At 42.5% G+C, this 20743-nt stretch overlaps 1 protein-coding gene across 1 annotated transcript in view; it reads right to left on the bottom strand.

Annotated features, from left to right (window-relative positions):
* SYT9 (synaptotagmin 9) overlaps positions 1 to 9970 on the bottom strand; it is a gene marked incomplete at its 3' end in the record, with an annotated part of 77458 nt that extends 67488 nt beyond the window's left edge. Inside the window, exon 1 of the mRNA XM_019632226.1 lies at positions 9555 to 9970. Within this exon, the coding sequence (XP_019487771.1) occupies positions 9555 to 9699 (145 nt within the window). The remainder of the gene's footprint in view (positions 1 to 9554) is intronic.
* Between the last annotated feature and the right edge of the window lie 10773 nt (positions 9971 to 20743).

Genomic DNA, 20743 nt, shown 5'->3' with positions numbered 1-20743 from the left:
CCCACTGGACCTGCTGATCCTTTTCAGTCTCCCTTGTTGGTCCCTTCTCATCTCCCTAACCTCTAACTGGTTGTTTGACTTCCATCTTCATTTGCCTCTTGGTGAGCTAATCTACAATAGTTTCTTGGCTTTAAATCATCTTTATGCTGATGGTACCTAAATGTATATGTGCAGACTAGACTTCTTCCTTGACCTCCTTGGAAGGATAACTAAATATCCATTCAGGGATACTGCTCCAGCAATCCTCTCCTCCTCATTGTACATCATGCATTTTTGTTCTCTGCCAGATCATTCCCATCACATTAGTGCTGTTATCTCTTATAATTTAAAACAAAACAAAGAAAACCTCAACCTCACGCTCCTCACCAGCAGCTGCTAACCCATTTCTCTGTTCTTGTCTGAAGAAAAGCTTGAGAGGGCAGTCTATACTCATTGCCCCCAATTCCTCTCTGGTCAGTTTACCTTAAGGCCACTCCAGTCAGGCTCTTGTTCCTACTTTACCGAAACTGCTTGTCAACCAGTGACCCCTACATGACTAGCTGCAGTGCTCAGTACTCAGTGCTCAGTACTCAGTGCTACTTGATCTAATGGTAGCATCTGACATGACTTGATTCCTTCCTCTTTAATACAACTTCGTCATCTTGGCTTTCGGTTCAACACTCTTGCTTGGGTTTTCTGGTCCCTCTTTATTAGTTTTCTCTTGCTGATTCCTCAACTTCTCTGCACCTTTTAGTGTTGAACAGTCCCAGATCTCAGCCTTGTACCTTTTTTCTCCTCTAGTCACACTGCCTTCCTAGATGACTTCAGCCAGGCTCATTTTAAATATCTCTAGGCCTGCAACTCGCACATTTATAGCTCCCGTCCAGTCATCTTTCCCAAACTCTAGACTTATATATCCAACCTCCTAGTCTGTTCCTTACTTGGCTCACTAATAAGCATCTCCAACTTAACACATCCAAAACTGAGCTCCTAATCATTCTTCTCAAGCCTATTTCTATTACACCTCTAGTCTCTTGCCCAGACCAAAGTCTTGGTGTCATTATTGATTCCTCTCTGTCTTTCACACCCTACATCCATCTATCAGTAAATCCCATCAGCTCTACCTTCAAGCTACCCGAAATCTGATCACTTCTCACCATCTCTACTGCTATCACTCTGGTCCAAGCCACCATTGTCTCTCACACCAGCCACATCACAGCTCACCCTGATTTCACTCTTACTCTTCTACAGTCAGTTTTCTATATGCCAGTCAAAGTGATCCTTTCTATTCCTAATTCAGATATTATCCTTTTTTCTGCTTAAAACTTTCTAATGGCTTCCCATCTTATTCTGAGTAAAAGTCATATTCCTTACAATGGCTTATAGGGCGCTATGATCAGCCTGTCATCACCTCTTTGACCTCACCTACTACTTCTCTCTTCCTTGCCAAATCCAGTACAGTCCCACTGCCCCAGCTAATACCTGAACATGCCAGGCCTGTCCCTGCCTCAGGACCTTTATACCTGCTATTCCCTTGCCTGAAATGCTCTTCCCCCTGATATGTCCAGCCTTGCTCCTGCATCTCCCTCCTACCTTTACTCATAACTTTTCAGTGATGTCATTTTAGTTCCCACACTTTATTCTCTTCCCATGCTTTATTTTTCTCCTTATTAGCATCTAACATACTATGTAATTAGTTAACTTATTTATGTGTTATAATTTTCTTCTTACCAACATGTAAGTTCCATGAGGGCAAGCCTTTTATTATGTTTGGTTCCATACTGTATGTACAATACTATATCCAGGTCTATGATATGCACAATACCTAGAACAGAGCCTTGCACATAGAAGATACTCAGTAAACATTTGATGAGTAAATGAATGGCATCACCAATCATAACGTCTTGAATCGAACTTCATTCTATCTCTAGAGTGATCTAATTAAGATAGATCACTGCTCACCTCAATTTTCAGCTTAAAATTCTTCAATGGTTCTGTAGTGTTAGAGCTGATACAAACTGAAACATCTTCAGTAGCAGGCATATCCCATAAATGTGATAAGTCTACATGTGAGGGATGTGTGTGGGGGGTGTGTGCATATGAAAAGTGGAGAGTGTATGACCCACCTAAGGGCATTCAATTCAATTATTTTAACAAACTGTGCCGGCTACTTGGCAACCCCTGTATACAGAATAAAGAAGCATCTCCACAGCACGGCTTGGTAGGCACTAGGCAGACCCGCCACACTTACTCCCTCCTGGGCCCTATAACATCAGAGAAAACAGACTGTGCGTATCTACAAGCTGCATGGCTGCAACACAGTTGAACATGTTGCTTTTTCATTATTAAAAAACCAGGCATGGAAGCAAGATGTCACTGTTGGCATAGTCTGAAATTATATATGGAGCCCAGATGTTTGAACCAGATGACTAAACTTGCTAATGGCAGTTTTTACAATTATATGAGGTAATTATACTTGAGTTTCAGGGTGACATCATTGGGGATCAAAAATAGGTAATCCTCCATTCAGTGATTCCAACCATCAGGCCCTTGCCTTGGACAGGAAGAACATCATCACCACCAACTTGAGCTTATTTCCATGAAGAACCAGAAAGACTCGAGAAGGGCACGCACAGAATTTCCCCCATCCTGAAATCCCTTGGAGGACTTCGTTGAGAATAGACCCTTTGGGCTCATCACAGTACAAAGTACTTCTTTCGCAATTTTGGGGTTCCAGTGCTCTAGCCCAAGTCCTCTGTGGAACTCTGACAATGGCATACAAGAACTTCCATGATCTGACCAGTGTTTATTAGAAAGAGACTCACCCCTCAACATTCCCAACACGCACTCCACTTACTATTACCAAAGATCCATTCTCTCCTGTCTTAGGAGCCTTGTAAATCCCTAGAATGTCCTTTCCACTCACAGATTCCAGGCTAAGTGCTCCACCCAAGAATCAGCTTCTCCAGGAATCCTCTACAGACCCTCTCAAGTCAGCTAATTCTCTCCTTTTCTGCACTACATCCAATATATCCCTTCTTGTCTTTATTTTATCAATTGTAATTATTATTTTATCTCAATTCCATAGAGGCAGTAACCATGTCTAACGTATCTCTGAATTACCTAGTACTTAAGAGGCACACAACAAAATTTTTTTTTAATTTAACTTAATTATAATTAGAAAAGAGTGATCATATCAGTGTGGCTACAGTAAAGGCTACGTAAGTGTTGGGAATGGAGGGAGGTTGAACAGAGCGAAAGAAAACACAAAGAAAAAGCGATCCAAGTTAGGGAACAACAGATTTTTTTTTTCACACTTCATATAAATAAAGGCAGCACTTTGCTTTGGAAAGAATGTTACAATGTGCCAGTTTTTATCTCTTTGCCATTATGGGCAGAAAATGAAAAACTCTAACTTCTCAACATTGTTCAATTAAAGCTTAACCTCCCTCCAGAAAAGAATGTTACAATGAATCCCTATTTCCTGATGCACCCCTAAAAGTTTTAAAGGCAGTTCAGTTACTATAATGGATTGATCATAGTCAGACAACCTGAGTTCATTCACTATACAGTGCTCCTATGAGCTACTTTGACAGAATATATTCTAACTAATGCAAACCGGTAAGAAAAACATTAAGATTCTCAAAAAAATAAATTGGCACATGGTAAAGAAAATTCATATAAGAGGAAATATAAGTAGGTTTAAAATATTAAAAATATTCAATCCTACTAACAAAAAGTACAAATTCAAACAATAGTGAGGAGCCACTTTAAAAAGTGCAATCAAATGAGCATATGCATGCCCTGTTAAATTAGCAACCTTGTGTTCACATTATATGCCACCTAATGCTAGTGGATTTACTGTTGTCATGTAGCAGGGCTTACTGGCATAGATCTACTGGAAGACATTTGAGCCCATTGTTTATAATTTATCAGTAAGAAATTTTACCAGAAGGGTGTAGGATACTATAAATAAAAAATATTTATAGTAAAGAACAATCAGAAGCTAGAAATCCCCCAAAAGAATAATTAAGTAAAAAAGGTATATCTACTCTTAGGAATATATAGTCAACACAATAATTGCACAATAATTGTTCATCATGAATTATAATAATAGGGATAATGGTTAATAGTGACTGAGCATTCGCTATGTGACAGGTACTATGGTATTTCATATGCATTATGAGATAGGTACTAATAGAGGGTTGCCATATTTAGCAAAGAAAAATAAAAGATGCTCAATTCAATTTGAATCTGAGGCACAATGATAATTACTTAATATAAGTATGTCCCATGCAGTATTATCTGTTGTTCATCTGAAATTCAAATTGAACTGGGCACCCTGTATTTTATCTGGATACTAGTAATTCATTTCACGGATGAGAAAAAGACACCGAGATGAACTTGCCCAAGGACATACAGCTAATAAGTTGTGATAAAACGCTAAACTGACAAAAAAGTAGAACAGAACATTTTGTCTATGAATGATTACAAATAAGTGAAACATGCATGCTCGTGGGCAGGGCTGAGAGGAAACACAGACAGGATACTACCTAACACCAAAACTCATTTATTGAGCCCTTATTCTAGGTACTGCGCTGCAACAGCCTCTCAACCCCATTTTATAGATGAATAATGAAGAGTTAAATATTTTGTTCAGGGTCATAAAGCTAGTAAGTGCAGGATCAGATTCTGACTCCAAAGCTCTTGCTTATTCCACTTTGTCATTTTGAGTTCCTTGGTGAGGTTTTTTTTTTTCCCAGATGCAGTTCTGTCAATGCTGATATAAAAGTTTTGGTGTGATGAAATACATGCACTAGATGAATATTTCAAGGAGACCTGCCAAACCTAGTTGTTGGGTGGTTGCTTTGGTTTAAAGTCATTCCTAGAGCAAGCCCGATGAAACACTTGAAAGAAAAAGTCGTGGTGCACATTTATGGCTGAAACTGTGATTTCATTTAGAGAGTAGAAATACATACTCCAAGTTATCCTTTAAAAAGTGAGACTGCTCTCCCACTTCTACCTCTCACTAAGCTCCTCCTCTCTCGCTAGACACTTTAGCATGTGAACTTGTTGGTTCCTTCAAGTAAGTCAGTTAAGGGAATATGAATTTTTTAAAGCCAGACACATAGGAAAGCACATGTGCACACACAAACACAAAAGTGCCAATATGCTTTGACAGTGAAAGCAATGTCTATGTTCTTTACATAACAGGAACTTTCAGGGTGATTTCCCTTAGGTGTCTGCTTAATTTTCCCTTGAGAGTTTAGCCCACATCAAAAGATTTGTGCTTTTGATTGCTTATTCTGGAAGAGGCAGCTGGCCACAGGGCTGTCTGTAATGCCTTTACTACAGTTTTCTTTTGTTTCTCCCTCTTGATAATTACCTCATGACTAAACCACTCACAGGTCCATGTAGAGGAATCCCACAGAGATCAAAATACACTTGTTTAAATAAAATATTTATGAAGAAGCCCGAAAATGTCACTGACGTAAATGCAAGTTAGATCTTCACACACTGTGCATCCAGTATGCCACTCATTTCTTAGAAGACTCTCTATTTCCTGATTGCAATTAACATTATTTTAAAAAAATTAATCCCATTGTGCATAATCACATCAATGCCTAGTCATAAAAATCCAGTGCTTAAGGTTGATTCTCTTTTGACTATCATTGAAAATTTGAATTAAGGCTAATATTTAATCTTGATGATTATTTTGGAAATTTTTCCTTAGGAACAATACTTAATTATTTTACATGTACATCTTCTAATAAGTTACTTCACTCCAACTCAATATAGTGTGACATTAGTGAAGTTTCCACATTCTGGCCTTTTAATGAAACAGCAGTTTGACTCAATTTTCTGAATTTGTTCTTTTTTTTCCCGCAATTACATAAACATAATAGATTTTCATAAAATTTTTAAGGAGCCGCAAAATAAAATTTTGGGGTAATAATGTCAAAAGAAACTTAAGAATCCATTGATTTGGGTAGTAACTATACAAAGGTAACAGTCAAAACCCCTGACTCTTGATGCCATCTTTCCTTATTTTGCAAGAAAAAAATGTGAGCTGAGCAGAGAAGAGTCAGGTGGATTCACACTTCACTTGAGGGTCTCAACAGCTGTCCTCCACTTGGGTGCATATTTGAATCAGCTGAGGAACTCAAAAAAATACGCTTATATTGATACTAGGCCTCAACCTCAGAGATTCTGATTCAATCGCTTAATTTTTTGTTCGTTTTATTTTTTTTTGTTTGTTTGTTAGAGCTCCCTAAATGTTTCTAATGGTCAGCCAACACTGATAACCACTGGTCTAGAAAAAGCTTTTCCTGAATAGGGTTAACATCCACCTAGAAAGGGAAGTCATCAATAATGTGTCGTGAGGCTCACTGCACACCCTGACCAGGTGAACATTTGCTAGTTCACCAGAAAATGAAGAAAAGTCTCTAGAAATACAAAGCTGGAATATCAATGAAAAACCAATATCCTGAATAATTCATAAAATTCAAATATTTCAGGGCCAGCCGAGTGGTGCGTTGGTTAAGAGCTGGCTTGGGACGCCAGCTCTGAGCAGCAGGGCCCCAGTTCGGATCCCACACGTGGGCCAGTGAGCTGCGCCCTCTACAGCTAACATGGTGAACAACGAACGGCTGGACCTGAAGCTGGGCTGATGTGAGTCACCAGCATGGTGTAGGCTTCAGCCCCTGCTGCAGTGGGCTGCTGTAAGCTGCCGTGTGTGTGTGTGTGTGTGTGTGTGTGTGTGTGTGTGTGTCCGTGTCCGGCAGCCAGTGTGAATGGCCAGCAGCCACCGTAAGCAGCCGTCCAGAAGCCGGCAACTAATCTGCCTCGCCCAGGAAGAGCGCAATAATGGTACCAACTTGGGCCAGTGAAGCAACCTCCTCCACAACTAGACTGAAGAATAAAAGGACAGCAACTTGTCTGTTCCCCTTCCCTGATTCCCCAGCACTGTTCCTCTCCCCCAATTCCCCAATAAAAAAAATCTTTAAAAAAAAATTCAAATATTTCATGTAATTCAAACTCATATAATTCAAATATTCATAACCAAAAACTTAGCTGAATCTTTATAACTGCATAGAATTTAACCTATACTTAGAGATTAAATCCAGTATAGAAGTACAGAGTGGAGAAAGTAGGTCTAAAGGTGGCTCTTATGAAAAAATATCTAGGAAATTTTCACTGAAAGTAACTCCTAGATTGTTAGTATATGTGACGTGTTTACCTAAGAAGCTACTTTGACTTACACTCAACTCTTCTTAAATGGAACCCACGGCCTTGGCTTGTACAATCTAAGAGCTTCAGAGGGATGGAAATAATACATCTGATATAAGAATTAATGTGGGCAAGGAGAGGAAAGAGGGGCATAAAGAGAGATTCTGGCCTGGGATGAAGTGCCCTGGAAAAGAGGGTGCACTCTGGATGTGGGCATCAGCCCCAATTCCTCTCACCTTGCGCTCACAGAGCACCCCCTCCAACTCCTTCCTCATCAGCAAGATACTTCCCGACACAAACCAATGATCTGAGGAGCATGGGGCTCCCTCACAGCTCCTGTGCCCTAGTTTAAGAAAGCAGAGCAGTGAGTGCTTTTAGGAACTCAAAGAGCAGCAAGGTATACTCTTCTTATCTATGGCTATTTCTCAGCCAAGGAATCAGATTTGTCTCTTGTAAGGAGTCTTCTCCGTGATTTTTTTCAAGGGCTGCCCAGGGCAGGGGCTGAGGAAGAAGACCTAAGAACATGGAATCCAGCTTGTGGGTTAAAAAGAACAGAGGTATAAAATTGGCCAAAAGATGTGCCGTGTTCAACATGTAACTCAGCGAGAGGCCTCGTCCACCTTCTCATGTACAAAAGCCAAAGACGGCTGCTTATGTGGGATAACAATGAGAACTCATGGTACAGTCACAGGCGAGGAACTGGGACGCATCAACACTAACACTTGCTTTGGATGAAGCATGCTCAATAATTTTCTTGTTCCTGCTGCTAAAGGACAGAACTTGCCCCACTTAGGACACATCACCCTGGGCCCCTAGTCCGTGAAATGAGGCACTCTCATTCATGTGTGCGACACACCACATCCAGCAAGGACCCACACAAAGGCTGGATGTTAAAATTTATGCGGGGAAATCATCTGGGATTAACAGCATTTCTCAACTTAATTCTCCACTTTGAAGTAACACATTAGTGATCATCTGATAAACTTAATTAATGCAACCACAGGCAAGGGGGAACAATAATCTTTCTTTTCCAATAGAAAAAAAAAAAGCCTTTGAGTAGGGAAAATCTGATATAAACTTTTAACAGATGAATTCTCATTACCCTACAGACCCATTTTTTTAAAATATACTATCAAGGAAATGCTATTTAAGTCAGGCTCAGTGTGTATCTCTTTACGAATCAAATAATTATCTACTTTATCCTTTGTGTAAATGGATTTTTATGTAATAGACTGGCTTAAAATGAGGTAAATTTGTGCTGGATAATTTGCACAGCAATAGCTCATTTCCAATATTTATACGTAGGAATGAGTATCAGGGGAAAGGCCGTTTTTTCACCCTATCTTTAACAATCCAACCACAGCACAATTTTTTTCCCTTTCCTTTTAGTACTTAGGCTGAGAGAATATTCGAGAAAATTTCTCCAGGTGAGTAGAATCTCAATATTTGGAAGGAATGTGTCTGCCAGGAGCCAGTAGTGCATGAGAAGACAGAAGTGGTAGACCCAGGGGCCTTGGAGAAAGCAAAGGGCTCCGCTGAAACTTCCCTCCTCCAATCTTAATTGGTCAAATGCCAACATAAATGAACTTTCCAAAGTTAGGAGCTTCGCACTTTTACTAGGGATAACTAACTGCAGGTACACAAGCCGTGACCAGCGAGCCCACCGACCCGTGTGTGCCCAGCGGTGGCAGCTGGTCCAGTCAGACGCTCTGGCCCAGGCCGCCTCCACGCCAAGCGACCCGCAAGCAACGGGTTCAGGCCGGCTGCCCAGGACCCGGGGCTCCCGGTCCCTAGCCCAACGCCGGGTCCTGCTCCGCCCTTCTCAGCCTAGGAAGGTTGAGACCAAGGATAGGAAATGGGCACTCCGGTTCAAGGATGAGAAGGACCCAGTGGGATTCAGTCGCAGCCCGGGGCCGTCCCCAACTCCCAACTTCCCAGAGTTTCCTCCGGCCTCTTCCCCCTTCCCACGACTCGTGAGGCCGCCGCGGCCTCCCCTCGCCTGGAGCGCAGAGCCCGGGAAGTGCAACGCCGAGCTCAGGAGCCGCCCCCAGGAGCCCGAGGGATGAGCGCGCAGGTGGCGGGCGTGGTCCCTCCAACAAGACCCCAGCCCACCCGATCTCGGCCTCCGCGCAGCAGCCCCCGCCAGAGTCCCCGCCCGGTTCCAGCATCAGGCCCCGGTGCGCTGGTTCCAGGTCCCCTCCTCTAGGTCGGTACGCCCCCTCCCCCCGCCCCCCCACCACCTCTTCCCTCCAGTCCGCGTCGCTCTTCTGCCTCAGGCCAGGGTGCGGCCCCAACTCCCAGCTCAGGGCCCTCTGGTCGCGCCTGGCAGCCGCGGCGGCACTCACCTGGGTCGCGGAGCCGGGGTCTGGCGCGGTCCCGCAGGTGGTAGATGAAATCCTGGCAGCTGTCGTGCTCCAGGGCCCCACGGGCACAGAGCTCGGCCAGCAGCTGCAGCGCCTGGTGACAGAGCGCGTCCCTGGCCCCGGGCATCGCCCCCCCGCATCCTCGGACCGCGCCGGGCAGGCGGGCGCGGGAGACAGCCCTCCGCCTGCCAGCTCAGAGCCGCCGCCTCCGGGCCGTCCGCGCTCGCCGCCAGGGACCCGCCGAGAAACGGCCCAAGCCCCAGCCGCAAACCGGCCCGGCCTCCCACCGGTTGCATACAGCTCTTTGCCAGCCGGTGGGTGGGTCGGGATTTCTCTCTCTCGTTTCCAGCCCCTCCGTCCCTCCCCCGACACGAGGAGAGGCGGCGCCACACAGCCCAGCGCGCCCCGCTCCTAGCACTCCGCCCGCCACTCGTGGCCGCCGGGGGCGGGGCGGGGCCGGGGGTGCGCGCTGCCGGGTGGGATCCGGGCGGTCGGTTTGGGCGCCAGCGGGGCGGGCACAGGAGAAGCTCGCCGGCTCCTAGAGGAGCACGGTTCTGGGCTCCGAACCTCGCGCTCAGAGCGGCCGCACCCAGGCTTGGAGAGTGTGAGCGGGTGCGCGCTCCGGGCGCTCTCGCCACCGCACCCCTCGGACCTGATGCAAACCAACCTCTCCCACTGCCCCTCGCCGCAGGTGGCCAAAGCACATTTTGAGGCGCGTTGCACGAAAAGTGCAATCTGGACCACACCCGCCAGATCTGGAGAACAAAGTGCCGGCTTCAAACTTGAAAAGCGCCTTCTGTACATAAACCATGGGCCGAAAAGCGCCAGACGCCCAAATGTAGGGTTTGGGTCCAGGGTTGGCCAACAAAGGAAAGATTTATCAAGCAGAGGACCTTTTCGACCACCCTAGTGATTGAGAGAATGTGGAGGCTCTCAGATCAGAATCAGGTCAAATAAACGGCACCTGAGAAAGACCTGGGACTTACCTGAAGCTTCGTAGATCCTGGGTGGTTTTCTAAGCAATCAATTGGAAATCCCGAGGGTTGCCAATGTGTTCCCAGCACCCACCAAGGAAGCGTATCACAGAATCTCGGATGTTTGGAAAGGAACACAGGTCACCTCTCTTCAGCCCTTCAGGCAATAAGCCCAGAAATAACTACGGAGTACTGAGCTCTTTTGTTTGTGTGTGCCGGGCACTGTGCCACAGGCTTTTAAAATATATAATCTCATTTAATTTCCTAGATAGCCCAACAAGATCTGTATAACTGTTATCTCCGTTTTACCAGTAAAAAACCCGAGATTCATAAAGGTGTCACCTTCCCAAGTTCATACATGGGGAGGCAAGGTAACCTTGATTTTTTTTTCTCCTTTTACATACTAGTGTCCAGGCCCCACTCTAAAACAATTAGAGTAGAATCTCTACAACTGGCATTCTTAGCCATAAGGTTTTGCTGTTGCTAGTGATACCTCATAGTAAATCATGTGCAGAAAAGTAATTCAAAGATGTCAGTGTGTTCACCCTACAGACAAGCTTTGAAATCCTACTGTGAATGGTGCTAGGGCCTCAAGGACCTTCTATTGGAATAGCAGAGAAAATGCAGAGCTGTAAAGGTAACTCCAGAGAGTTGTGAAAAGACAAATAGACTCTTTGCCCTAGAAAATAAGAGGGGTGGGTGGGGTGGGGTGGGAAGAAACCTGTTGAGAGGGTGCCCATGGAGAGGCAGAGCAGAGAAACTGGTCCCTGAAAGGAAGGAAAGAACATGTGAAGTGGAGGGGGAATCAGAGAGAGGGTGTGGTGCTAGAGCTGGTGTAATAATGGTGGGCAGGAGCTGTGTTAAAGCATGTGGAAGTCTAACACTGATGGACTATGTCTGAGAGGAACTAAAAACAATAAGCTTAGTTAAGAAGTTACTTTAAGCGACAACATGGATGGACCTAGAGGGAATTATGCTAAGTGAAATCAGGCAGAGAAAAACAAATACTATATGACTTCACTTATTTGTGGAATCTGAAACAAAACAAAACAAAAACAAATGAACAACCAAAACAAACTCATAGATACAGAGAACAAACTGATGGTTGCCAAAGGGGTGGTGGGTGAGGGGATGGATGAAAAAGGTGAAGGGGAAAAAGAAGTATAAACTTCTAGTTATAAAATAAATAAGTCATGGGGATATAATGTACAGTACTGAATAGGGAATATAGTCAATAACGTTGTAATAGCTTTGTATGGTATCAGATGGTTACTAGACTTATTGTGGTGATCACATCATAAGGAATATAAATGTATAATCACTATATTATATGCCTGAAATTAATATAATGTACGTCAACTATAATTTTTAAAAAATGAAGAAAAATTACTTTGATAAGTCAGGCAAGATATGATGAGGGCCTAGATCAGGCTAAAGGCACTGGCTGATTTCCAGGAACATCCAAATTTGAAAAATATTTCAAATGTTAATTCACAGGATTGAGACCAACGGAATGAGAAACAATGAAAGACAAGGAAGTTTCAAAAACTGACCTGGGTCATATGTGGTTGGTCCCTGATGACACCTTGAATTGCAAGTCTAGAGTTTAGAAAAGAGGGGTATCAATCTAACGTCACCTGCCACCAATCTTATGTCAACAGGAGTCCCCAATCTGGGGTACTGTAAAAAGAAATTTTATTTAGGTGAACAGTTTGCAAACCAGGGAAACACAGCCTCTGGAAGAAGCCAAAATTTCGCTTTTCAGAGACAATGGAGAGGCACACTTTTATAGAGAAAGTCCCCATCCTGGTCCCTGATTGCTCAATTTTTATGCAAATGAGGAATCCAAATTTATATAGTGTGATTGGTCCAAATAGCACTGTCCTGATTGGTCAGCTTCCCATGTTCTGATCAGGCCTTATGGATCCACTCATTGGTCAGTACAGATGCAAATAAGGATAGAGCTATACAGTTCCAATTGGTTGTGACAGGTTTCAGCCCATTGGTCAAAAGATGATTCCAGGAACTCCTTTATAAGTTTCAGCTCAGGTGACAGGAACACAGTGCAGGAGGCTTGGCAGCTCAGTTTGTGACTTTTCCTGAAACGCCGTGTCAGTGAGAAGCCTCTATCAGCAATGGCTGATAGACTCTGGTTATGATTTTGGGCCCAGTTAACCATGAGGATTCCTTCTTGGCAAATACATTCCTTCTTGGGGTTCACTGGGGGAACTGGCAATCATCCATAGAAAGGTAGACATTGAGTTGCCATATTGGATAAATTCCTCCAGGAAAGAAGAGCTGGAAAAGCAGGAGAGATCTTTGCCTTGTAAAATGTGGCTTCACAAGGATGAGACTGAAAAGCAACAATCAGAGAAAGAGGAGAAATCAGACAGAGGCGAGTCATGGGGACCAAATGAGGAAGAGTGGTGGATGGAGGAGTGATCAACAGCGTCCACTGTCAATAGAAAACTTAAAGAGAAAAAATAAAAAAACCATGTCCTCTGGATGTAGCCGACAGTAAGACATTCATGGTTTAGACAGAATAGTTACTGTGAAGCCTACCTTGTGGAAGTTACTTAATGTTTTTGTGCCTAATGTTTCTCATTACACAATACTAATATGTGCATCATTGGGTTGTTATAAGACTACATAAAGTACTTAGCATAGTGCTGCCACATAATATGGGCTCAATTAATACATGTTTTTGTTGTTGCTGTTGTTTGTCTACTACAATGCGCTAGGTATTAAACAGTTTCTTAGTACTCGCAACATCCCTAAGTGGTAGATGCTATTGTTTCCTATTTTACAGGCGAAGAAAATAAAATCAGGTGGTTAAATAATTTTCCCAAGGACACATTGGTAAATTGTTTCCAGAGGCAGCCACAACCATCCCTCTCATTCCACGTGTCCTTTTGCAATGTGACTTTACCACTCTTCCCACCAAGAAGTCAAGTCTATTTCCCTTCCCCTTAAATCTGGGCTGGACCTGCAACTTACTTTAACCAACAAATAAATGTGAGAAAGTGATATTCTGGTGTCAGAATGGTGGTCGGCTAAGATGGAGAAAAGGGAGCCCTGGTGCGCTGCTGGTGGGAACATAAATGGGTGCAGCCACTATGGAAAACAGTATGGAGGTTCCTTAAAAAACTAAAAATAGAACTACCATATGATCCAGCTATCCCGCTTGGTGGTATATATCTGCAGGAAATGAAATCAGTATTGCAAATATCTGCATCTCCATGGTCCTTGTAGCATTATTCACAATAACGAAAACATGGAAACAACCTAAGTGTCCATTGAGAGATAATGGATAGAGATGGATAAAGAAAATGGTGTGTGTGTGTGTGTGTGTGTGTGTGTGTGTGTGTGTGTGTGTGTGTTTTGCATTATGTATATAATGCAATATTATTCAGGCACAAAAATAAGGAAATTCTGGCATTTGAGAAAACATGGATGAACATGGTGGGCACTATGCTAAGTGAAATAATCCAGACAGAGCAAGACAAATACTGTATAGTATCACTTATTGTGGAATCTTAAAAAAAGAAAAAAGCTAATCTCACAGACACCATTGGCTGCCAGGGGCCGAGGGCTGGGGGGTAGGGGAGAATTGGAGAGATGTAAGTTAAAAGGAGCTTTAAATATATACAATTTTATTTGTCAATTATTTCTCAGTAAAGCTGGAAAAATACTAAAAGGAATCCCATAAGTCTTTTATGCTGTTCTTAGACCATATCCTCACTCCTTCTCCCAAGACCCAGGTTCTGTACTTGGGATATGGTTTGAGATGCCTAATGGCAGAACTTTCTATTAATTGTCATTTTGTTTGATTCACTTCCTTGCCAAATAGATGCCTTTAACAAAATAAAATAAGATTTGACTGGCATGAACTGTTTTTAGTGAGCCCATGCTATCTTCCAGTGATTAGCACTCCCATGAAATACCCACAACCCTCCCGCTTCATTATCCCAAACCAGCCATTCATCCTCACACTTGACTGAGAGCCTTAAATATAACTCACCTGAGACTAGGAGACTAGAACTGAGCTCATGTTCTATGACAACAATTCTCTCATCTTGGGCATCAATCTCTCTTTAAATCTCTGAGCTTGGCCCTTCACTGTTCGGAGTAAATTTTTTTTGAGCAATGAAATAAAGGCAAATTTTGGATTGGGTAGCTCCACTTCGCCCATGTGTCTGTTATGGTACTAAGTGGCAAATCATTCTGGGATGTTCAAAATCTTTATTCTTCCATCCCGGGCTGTGTCAGTTCCTTCCCAGTTTTATAATTGCCAATTACAAAGTTATAGCGCCAATTTCTTTGACTTTAAAGAAAGTAGAGATTTATTGGTTTTAATATCTAAAAGATACGCCATAAAAGAAGTATACTGAAAGGAACAGAAGGCACTGTTCCGGGTCAGAGGCCTGGCACTCCCCCACTGTCTCTTCTTAGAAGACACTCATGGTTCCACATTTGTTCATCTTTTCAGAATGAGGCCAGAGGAGAAAGCAGAGGTCATATTTCTGCTGACTGAGAAAAACCTGGACCTCAGGACCCTCCAACACCAAGTCACTTTTTAAAAAAAATACGTTTTTTGCGTCCCTGGAGCTGCCCTTCAAAGTAACTGATGTTTGTCACCCTGGACAGGTCTGGGAACCTACTGGAAAGAGAGAGGATGATGAAGTCCAAAACTGGCTAGACTGTGTCACAGTGGTAGTAGAATATCCAACTAGCTAAAGAGGTACCAGAAGAAACGATTCCAAATAACCAACGCCTTTCCTTATCTTCCACAGCAAGCTTCCCTCCATCCTCAGTGCTGAAAATAGATTTGGAGCAGGTTGGCCTGCACTCCGGTGCCTGCTTCTTAAGAGAGGTCAATGTGCATGCTTATGGGTGAGGATAGTAAGGTATTAAGCACTTAAATAAGACTTTCAACAATCCCTTTCCTGATTTTTTGTTTCACAACAAATGGCTTTGACCCAAATCTCTGGGGGATGAAAGGGAGGGAGGGAAGATGACAGAGACACAGAGAGAGAGGCATCCATTTTATTGCCTTCTAGCTTTATTCAGAAGAATAAGCCCATATAAACAAAACTTAGTACTACTTTACTACCCAAGCTCAAACTTTGCTTAGATTCCTCATTAATGAGCACCCAAACTTAAGTTTCTTTGTACTGTCAAATCTTTACAAATTTATGGTTTCTTTGTCTAAAAAGTATGAAAAACTGAGCTGTTTAGATAATTTCTCTGAACATCATCCATGATCTCCCACATGCCCATATTAAATTGTTTTTTTTATGTTAATATAGTATTGTGTCAATTTTATTATTAGTCCAGTGGTAAGAACTCAGAAGGGGCTAGGGGGGAATTTTCTCCCTTCCAACACCACTGAGTGCTCACTAAGTGAGGATTTTTTTATACAACTTCTGGGTTAGATATTAAATTTACATCTTCAAGCTTTCTTCTTCTACCTTGCAATCATTATTCAAAACCTTATCCTCTCAGTATTGCTTATACTTTGAGTTATCCCTATTGCAAATCTTCTTGATTTTTCCTTCCCACTTCTAACTTACCTGTTTCTAATTTCCTTCTTTCTCATTTTCTTTCCATAAATCCTTTCTGCAAAGCTCTCTTTCAGGATGCAAGTAGAATTTGGAATCCTAGAGGTCTATTTCAAAGTTATGATTATCATTATTGTTACTATTATTTTTACTATAGTTTTTGAGCTCGTGCTATGTGTCAGACACTCTAAAAAATGCTCTAAATATATTAGCTTATATAATCTCCATATCAACCCTTTGAGGAGGGTATTGTTATTATTTATCACTGCTTTTCAAATGAGGAAACATAAGCACAGAATTTAAGTAGCCTGCCTCAGATCACACAGCTAGTCAGTCAGTGGTTGTGATGGGCAGTGTGACTCCTGAGCTATGCCCTTAAGACTGCCCTCCTCTGCAGGTGAGTATAGTGGGTCCAGGTGAGAGCACAGAGCCCACATTCTGAAGCTGAATGAGCCCAAAGGACCAAAAGAGCAGCCCTGGCATGGTGCCTTCACCGTCTCTGGTAGACGCTATCAGGTCTATGCCTTGTTTTTGTTTTCTGCATGTGAGGATGGGCAGGGTCTGACCAATGTACGTTTAAGTCCTGTGTGGTCTTTCCAGACTGTCCTAAGGTGCCTATTTATAGCAGACATTTACTGAGCAATTTTGCTGTATCACATATTGTATGCTGTGCTTTACGTGCTTGGCTTAAATGAATCCTTACCACAACCATCTGAAATAGATAATGTTATTATCATCCTTACTTTATGGATGGGAACATTGATATTCTGAGGCCTAAGTCACCGGCCCAAGGTCATCTAGCAAGCTATGGAACAGAGATTCAAACCCACGTTGGCGAGACTCCAGTGACTGAAATTTAACTGTTACACAATATACCTCCCTGTGAATTTCGTATCAGAGTTGCCTGGCAGGATTTTTCAAGTTTTATATACATTCTTGGAGACTAATGGTCTCCCTGGACAATCACAGGAAAACCAAACCACACTCTAAAATGAATTATATACAGCTTACTAAAGAATTGATTAAAGCCCAGGTGATTACATGATCTATTACTCTGCTAACCCTGTTCCACCTGACTGGAAGACTGGCGATCCCACTGTGGTCTGGATCCTCTCCACTGGGTCTCCTAGCATGCATCCTTTGGCTCCTTCTCGTCTGCATGTCTTCCTTTTGTGCAGGCATTAGACTTACCTTTCTCCAACACAGACCTCAGTTTCTCTATCTGCAACTCATCAAAGTTCAGATTTTGCATAGAGGGTTTCCATTGACTAGACAAATGTTTTCCTCCCATTCAATAACTGCAAAATAATTGCTGTCCTTGACCACAAAATTATTCATTCTCTCCTGTACCTAGGCAGTACACTTCTCTGTTATCTCTTCCTCTCATTTTCATATGGGTCTCTAAAATACAAAGGGTGCCAAAAAATGTATACACATTTTAAAAAAGGGAAAAACTATATTAAAATTGTAATACTCAATATATACCGGTAACAAAAGATGAATACAAGTCATGTGTATACATTTTTTTTGGCATCCCCAATGTGTGTGTGTGTGTGTGTGTGTGTGTGTGTGTGTGTGTGAGAGAGAGAGAGAGAGAGAGAGAGAGAGAGAGAGAGAGAGAGAGAGCGCCTCTGCCTTCATGCTGGGAAAAGTCAGTTTCCTCAGGGATGGACCAATATATGAAGTAATGAGGGATTCTATCTGTTGCAACACAAAACAACTTCTCAGGGTGCATACGGATGTAGCAAATGAGCATTTTTTTTCTTTTGAACCATTTTATTCCCTGAGGAAGAATAATTGTTTCCAAGGAGGGTTAGAGTTCTTCAGGTTCATGAGGGCACAGCAGTGAGCAGGGTGAGGGCTTATTTCACTATTTTTGAAGGGTTTTTTGAATTCAGACCTCTTCTGAGAGAGTGCAGTGTATTGAAAGGAAGGGACCCTCATCAAGTTCAGATAATGAAGGTTTTATGCAAAATCTGAACTTTAATGAACTATAGATTGCTGTCTGACTTTGAGTGTTTAATTAGAAGAAGAGGTGTACCTTTTAAACTATAACTCTCATTGATTAAAATAAAAGTACATGCCTTAATTTTCTTTTAGATCTTGAAAAAAGAGATTATATATCAGCTGTCCTATTTGAAAATAGTTCTATTTAAGGAAAAATAGTGTTGTGGACTGTTTTAAGCATACAGCTTCAGTAAGTAAGATACGGTCTTGTACATTTTTTTTAATGTTTGGGGTATTAAAAGATATATTCAAAGCTTGTTTTGTGGGTTCATCTTTTTAGTCTTTAACCTTGACATTTATGAGGAAAATGTTTTGCATATATTATTCAAGAAAAAAAAAGTAGACAAAGTTTCTGAAGTGGTTTTTCGCCTCAATTATGTTCCTATTTTTCTTCAGTCTCCAGTGGTTTTTAGGCTTAACTGGAGGTGAACTCACTTGAAGTAAATCTCTTATATGAAACTTCAAACACAGATGCAATTTAAAATGCAGAAAATGATTGTTGCCTTCAAACACAGATACTCAGGGATGGAGTGGGGCAGGGTGGGAAGGACTGAGAAGGTTGGAGAACTACTACTTGGAAGCATCTCTTGTCCTTTGAGATCTATCTTGGTTTTCTTTTCTCACAGGCTACTCTCTTTTGTTATCCTCTGCTGACTTCTCCTCTTCTACCTAACTACTTCTACCTAACTACTTCTACCTAACTGACTTCTAACTAACTATTGGATGCCCCGAGCTTGGTTCTTGGACCTCTACTCCTCTCTTCCTATATTTTTCCCTAAGGCATTTCACTCAGGCCTAGGGTTTTAAATTCCGCCTGTATACGGATGAGTTCCACATTTATATCTCCATTCATGATTTCCCTCTTAGCTCCAAACTCATATGTAAAACTGCCTATTTGATAATCATTTACATGTGTAACTTCACCTTCACCTCAACCTGTTTCTTCCCAACCCGCCTCATTTAAGTGAATTATTGACTTGAACGCTCAGGTCTAAAGTCATGCATCATTCCCTTTGTCTCCTTCCCCTTTCTCTCCTTCCTAATTCACTTCACCAGCAAACTTTGTTGCTTTTAGATGTGTAGTATATCCCCAATCTGTTTCCCTCTCTCTCTTTCCACTCCATTACCCTAATACAAATAACTATTATCCTCTGCCTGGGCCCTGTAATTACCTCCCATAGCAGACAGTATTGGTTGTTTACCCACTATCTATTAATCTCTAGGAGAACCCTAATGTTTTTCATGTAGCCACTTTCTCTCACCTGGCCAGGGGCTTCAAGAGAGTCTGGCCCCATCCTCAGATTCCAGAGTAGAACCTAATTAGTCCAAGGCAATTGTGGCAACATGAGTCTCCTTACCAGTGACTGCTTTAGGAAGGAGCATCTGACCAAATTGTGGCCAATGAGACATAAAGGAAAGTTTATGGAGAGCTCCTGAGTAAGGCTCCTCACTCTTACAAAGGGATACAGCAATATAGAGCCTCCTTCTACCTCTGGATATGGTGACGTCTAATCTGATACTGGAACTGCCACAGCCAAACTGCAACCAGCCAGAGAAGATGGAACAAGCACACAAAGAAAGGAACGGCCTCAAGAGCTCTAGTAAAGTGGAGCCAGAGTTTGGATGGCATATCCCCACAAGCTCCTACGTCTATTCTTCTTGTTATGTGAAGGAATTCATTTCCATAGTAACACACTTTGAGGCAGTGTTTTCTGTTACTTGCTTTCAAAGTCTTCTGTGTCAATCTGAGTTCCTAGTTGCCAACAATAGAGACTACTAGATAGTTCAAGCAAATTATGCAAGAACGTCCTGGAGTGAATCCTGTTTGGAATCTAGGGAAAATATCCATGTTACATCAGCAGACAGATCCAATGGAGACCTCACCACTCCCACCACCACTGGTGCAGGCACAGCCATTCACAGTGATAGAGGCTGAGCACGAGCTTCACCACTAACAACTTACCTCTGCCTCCTGGGAAAGCTGAATCTCCCTCTATCACCTTCCCCAGAATCAGTTCTCTGCAGTACCCGCTTCTTCATGTCATTTCCTGAATTGAAGTCTCAGTCAGATAGGTCAGACTGACAAAGTTTAGGGCACTTACCTTCACTCTAGCTGCAAGGGAGGCTAATAAAAACAATTTCTGTCTTCCATCTTGAGGTGGAAGGGCTCAGAAAGGGGATGCATTATTTATCTATTGCTATGTGACAAACTACCCCAAAACTTAGCAACTTAAACCAACAAACATTTGTTATTTCACAGTTTCTGACCATCAGGAATGTGGGAGCAGCTTACTGGGTTGTACTGGCTCAGGGTCTCTCATGAGATTGTAGTCAAGTTATCAGGCAGAGCTGCATCATCTGCAGGCTTGACTGGAGCTGCTTTCAAGAAGTCTTATTGGTTGGCTGTTGCTGGAAGTCTCAGTTCCTTGCCATGTGGACCTCTCCGCAGGGATACCTGGGTATTCAGGACATAGTAGCTAGCTATGCCACAGCGAGTGATCCTAAAGACAGATAGAGCCCCAGACATAAACTACAGTCTATTAGATTATCGCCTAATCTTAGAAGTGATATACCAGCACTGTGGTTTTGTTGTATTAGTTGCACAAACTAAACCCTGGTACAATGTGAG

This window comes from Hipposideros armiger, unplaced genomic scaffold, assembly GCF_001890085.2.
Source record: "Hipposideros armiger isolate ML-2016 unplaced genomic scaffold, ASM189008v1 scaffold_1099, whole genome shotgun sequence".
NCBI classification, from domain to species: domain Eukaryota; kingdom Metazoa; phylum Chordata; class Mammalia; order Chiroptera; family Hipposideridae; genus Hipposideros; species Hipposideros armiger.
This window is presented reverse-complemented; position numbering and strand designations above follow the sequence as displayed.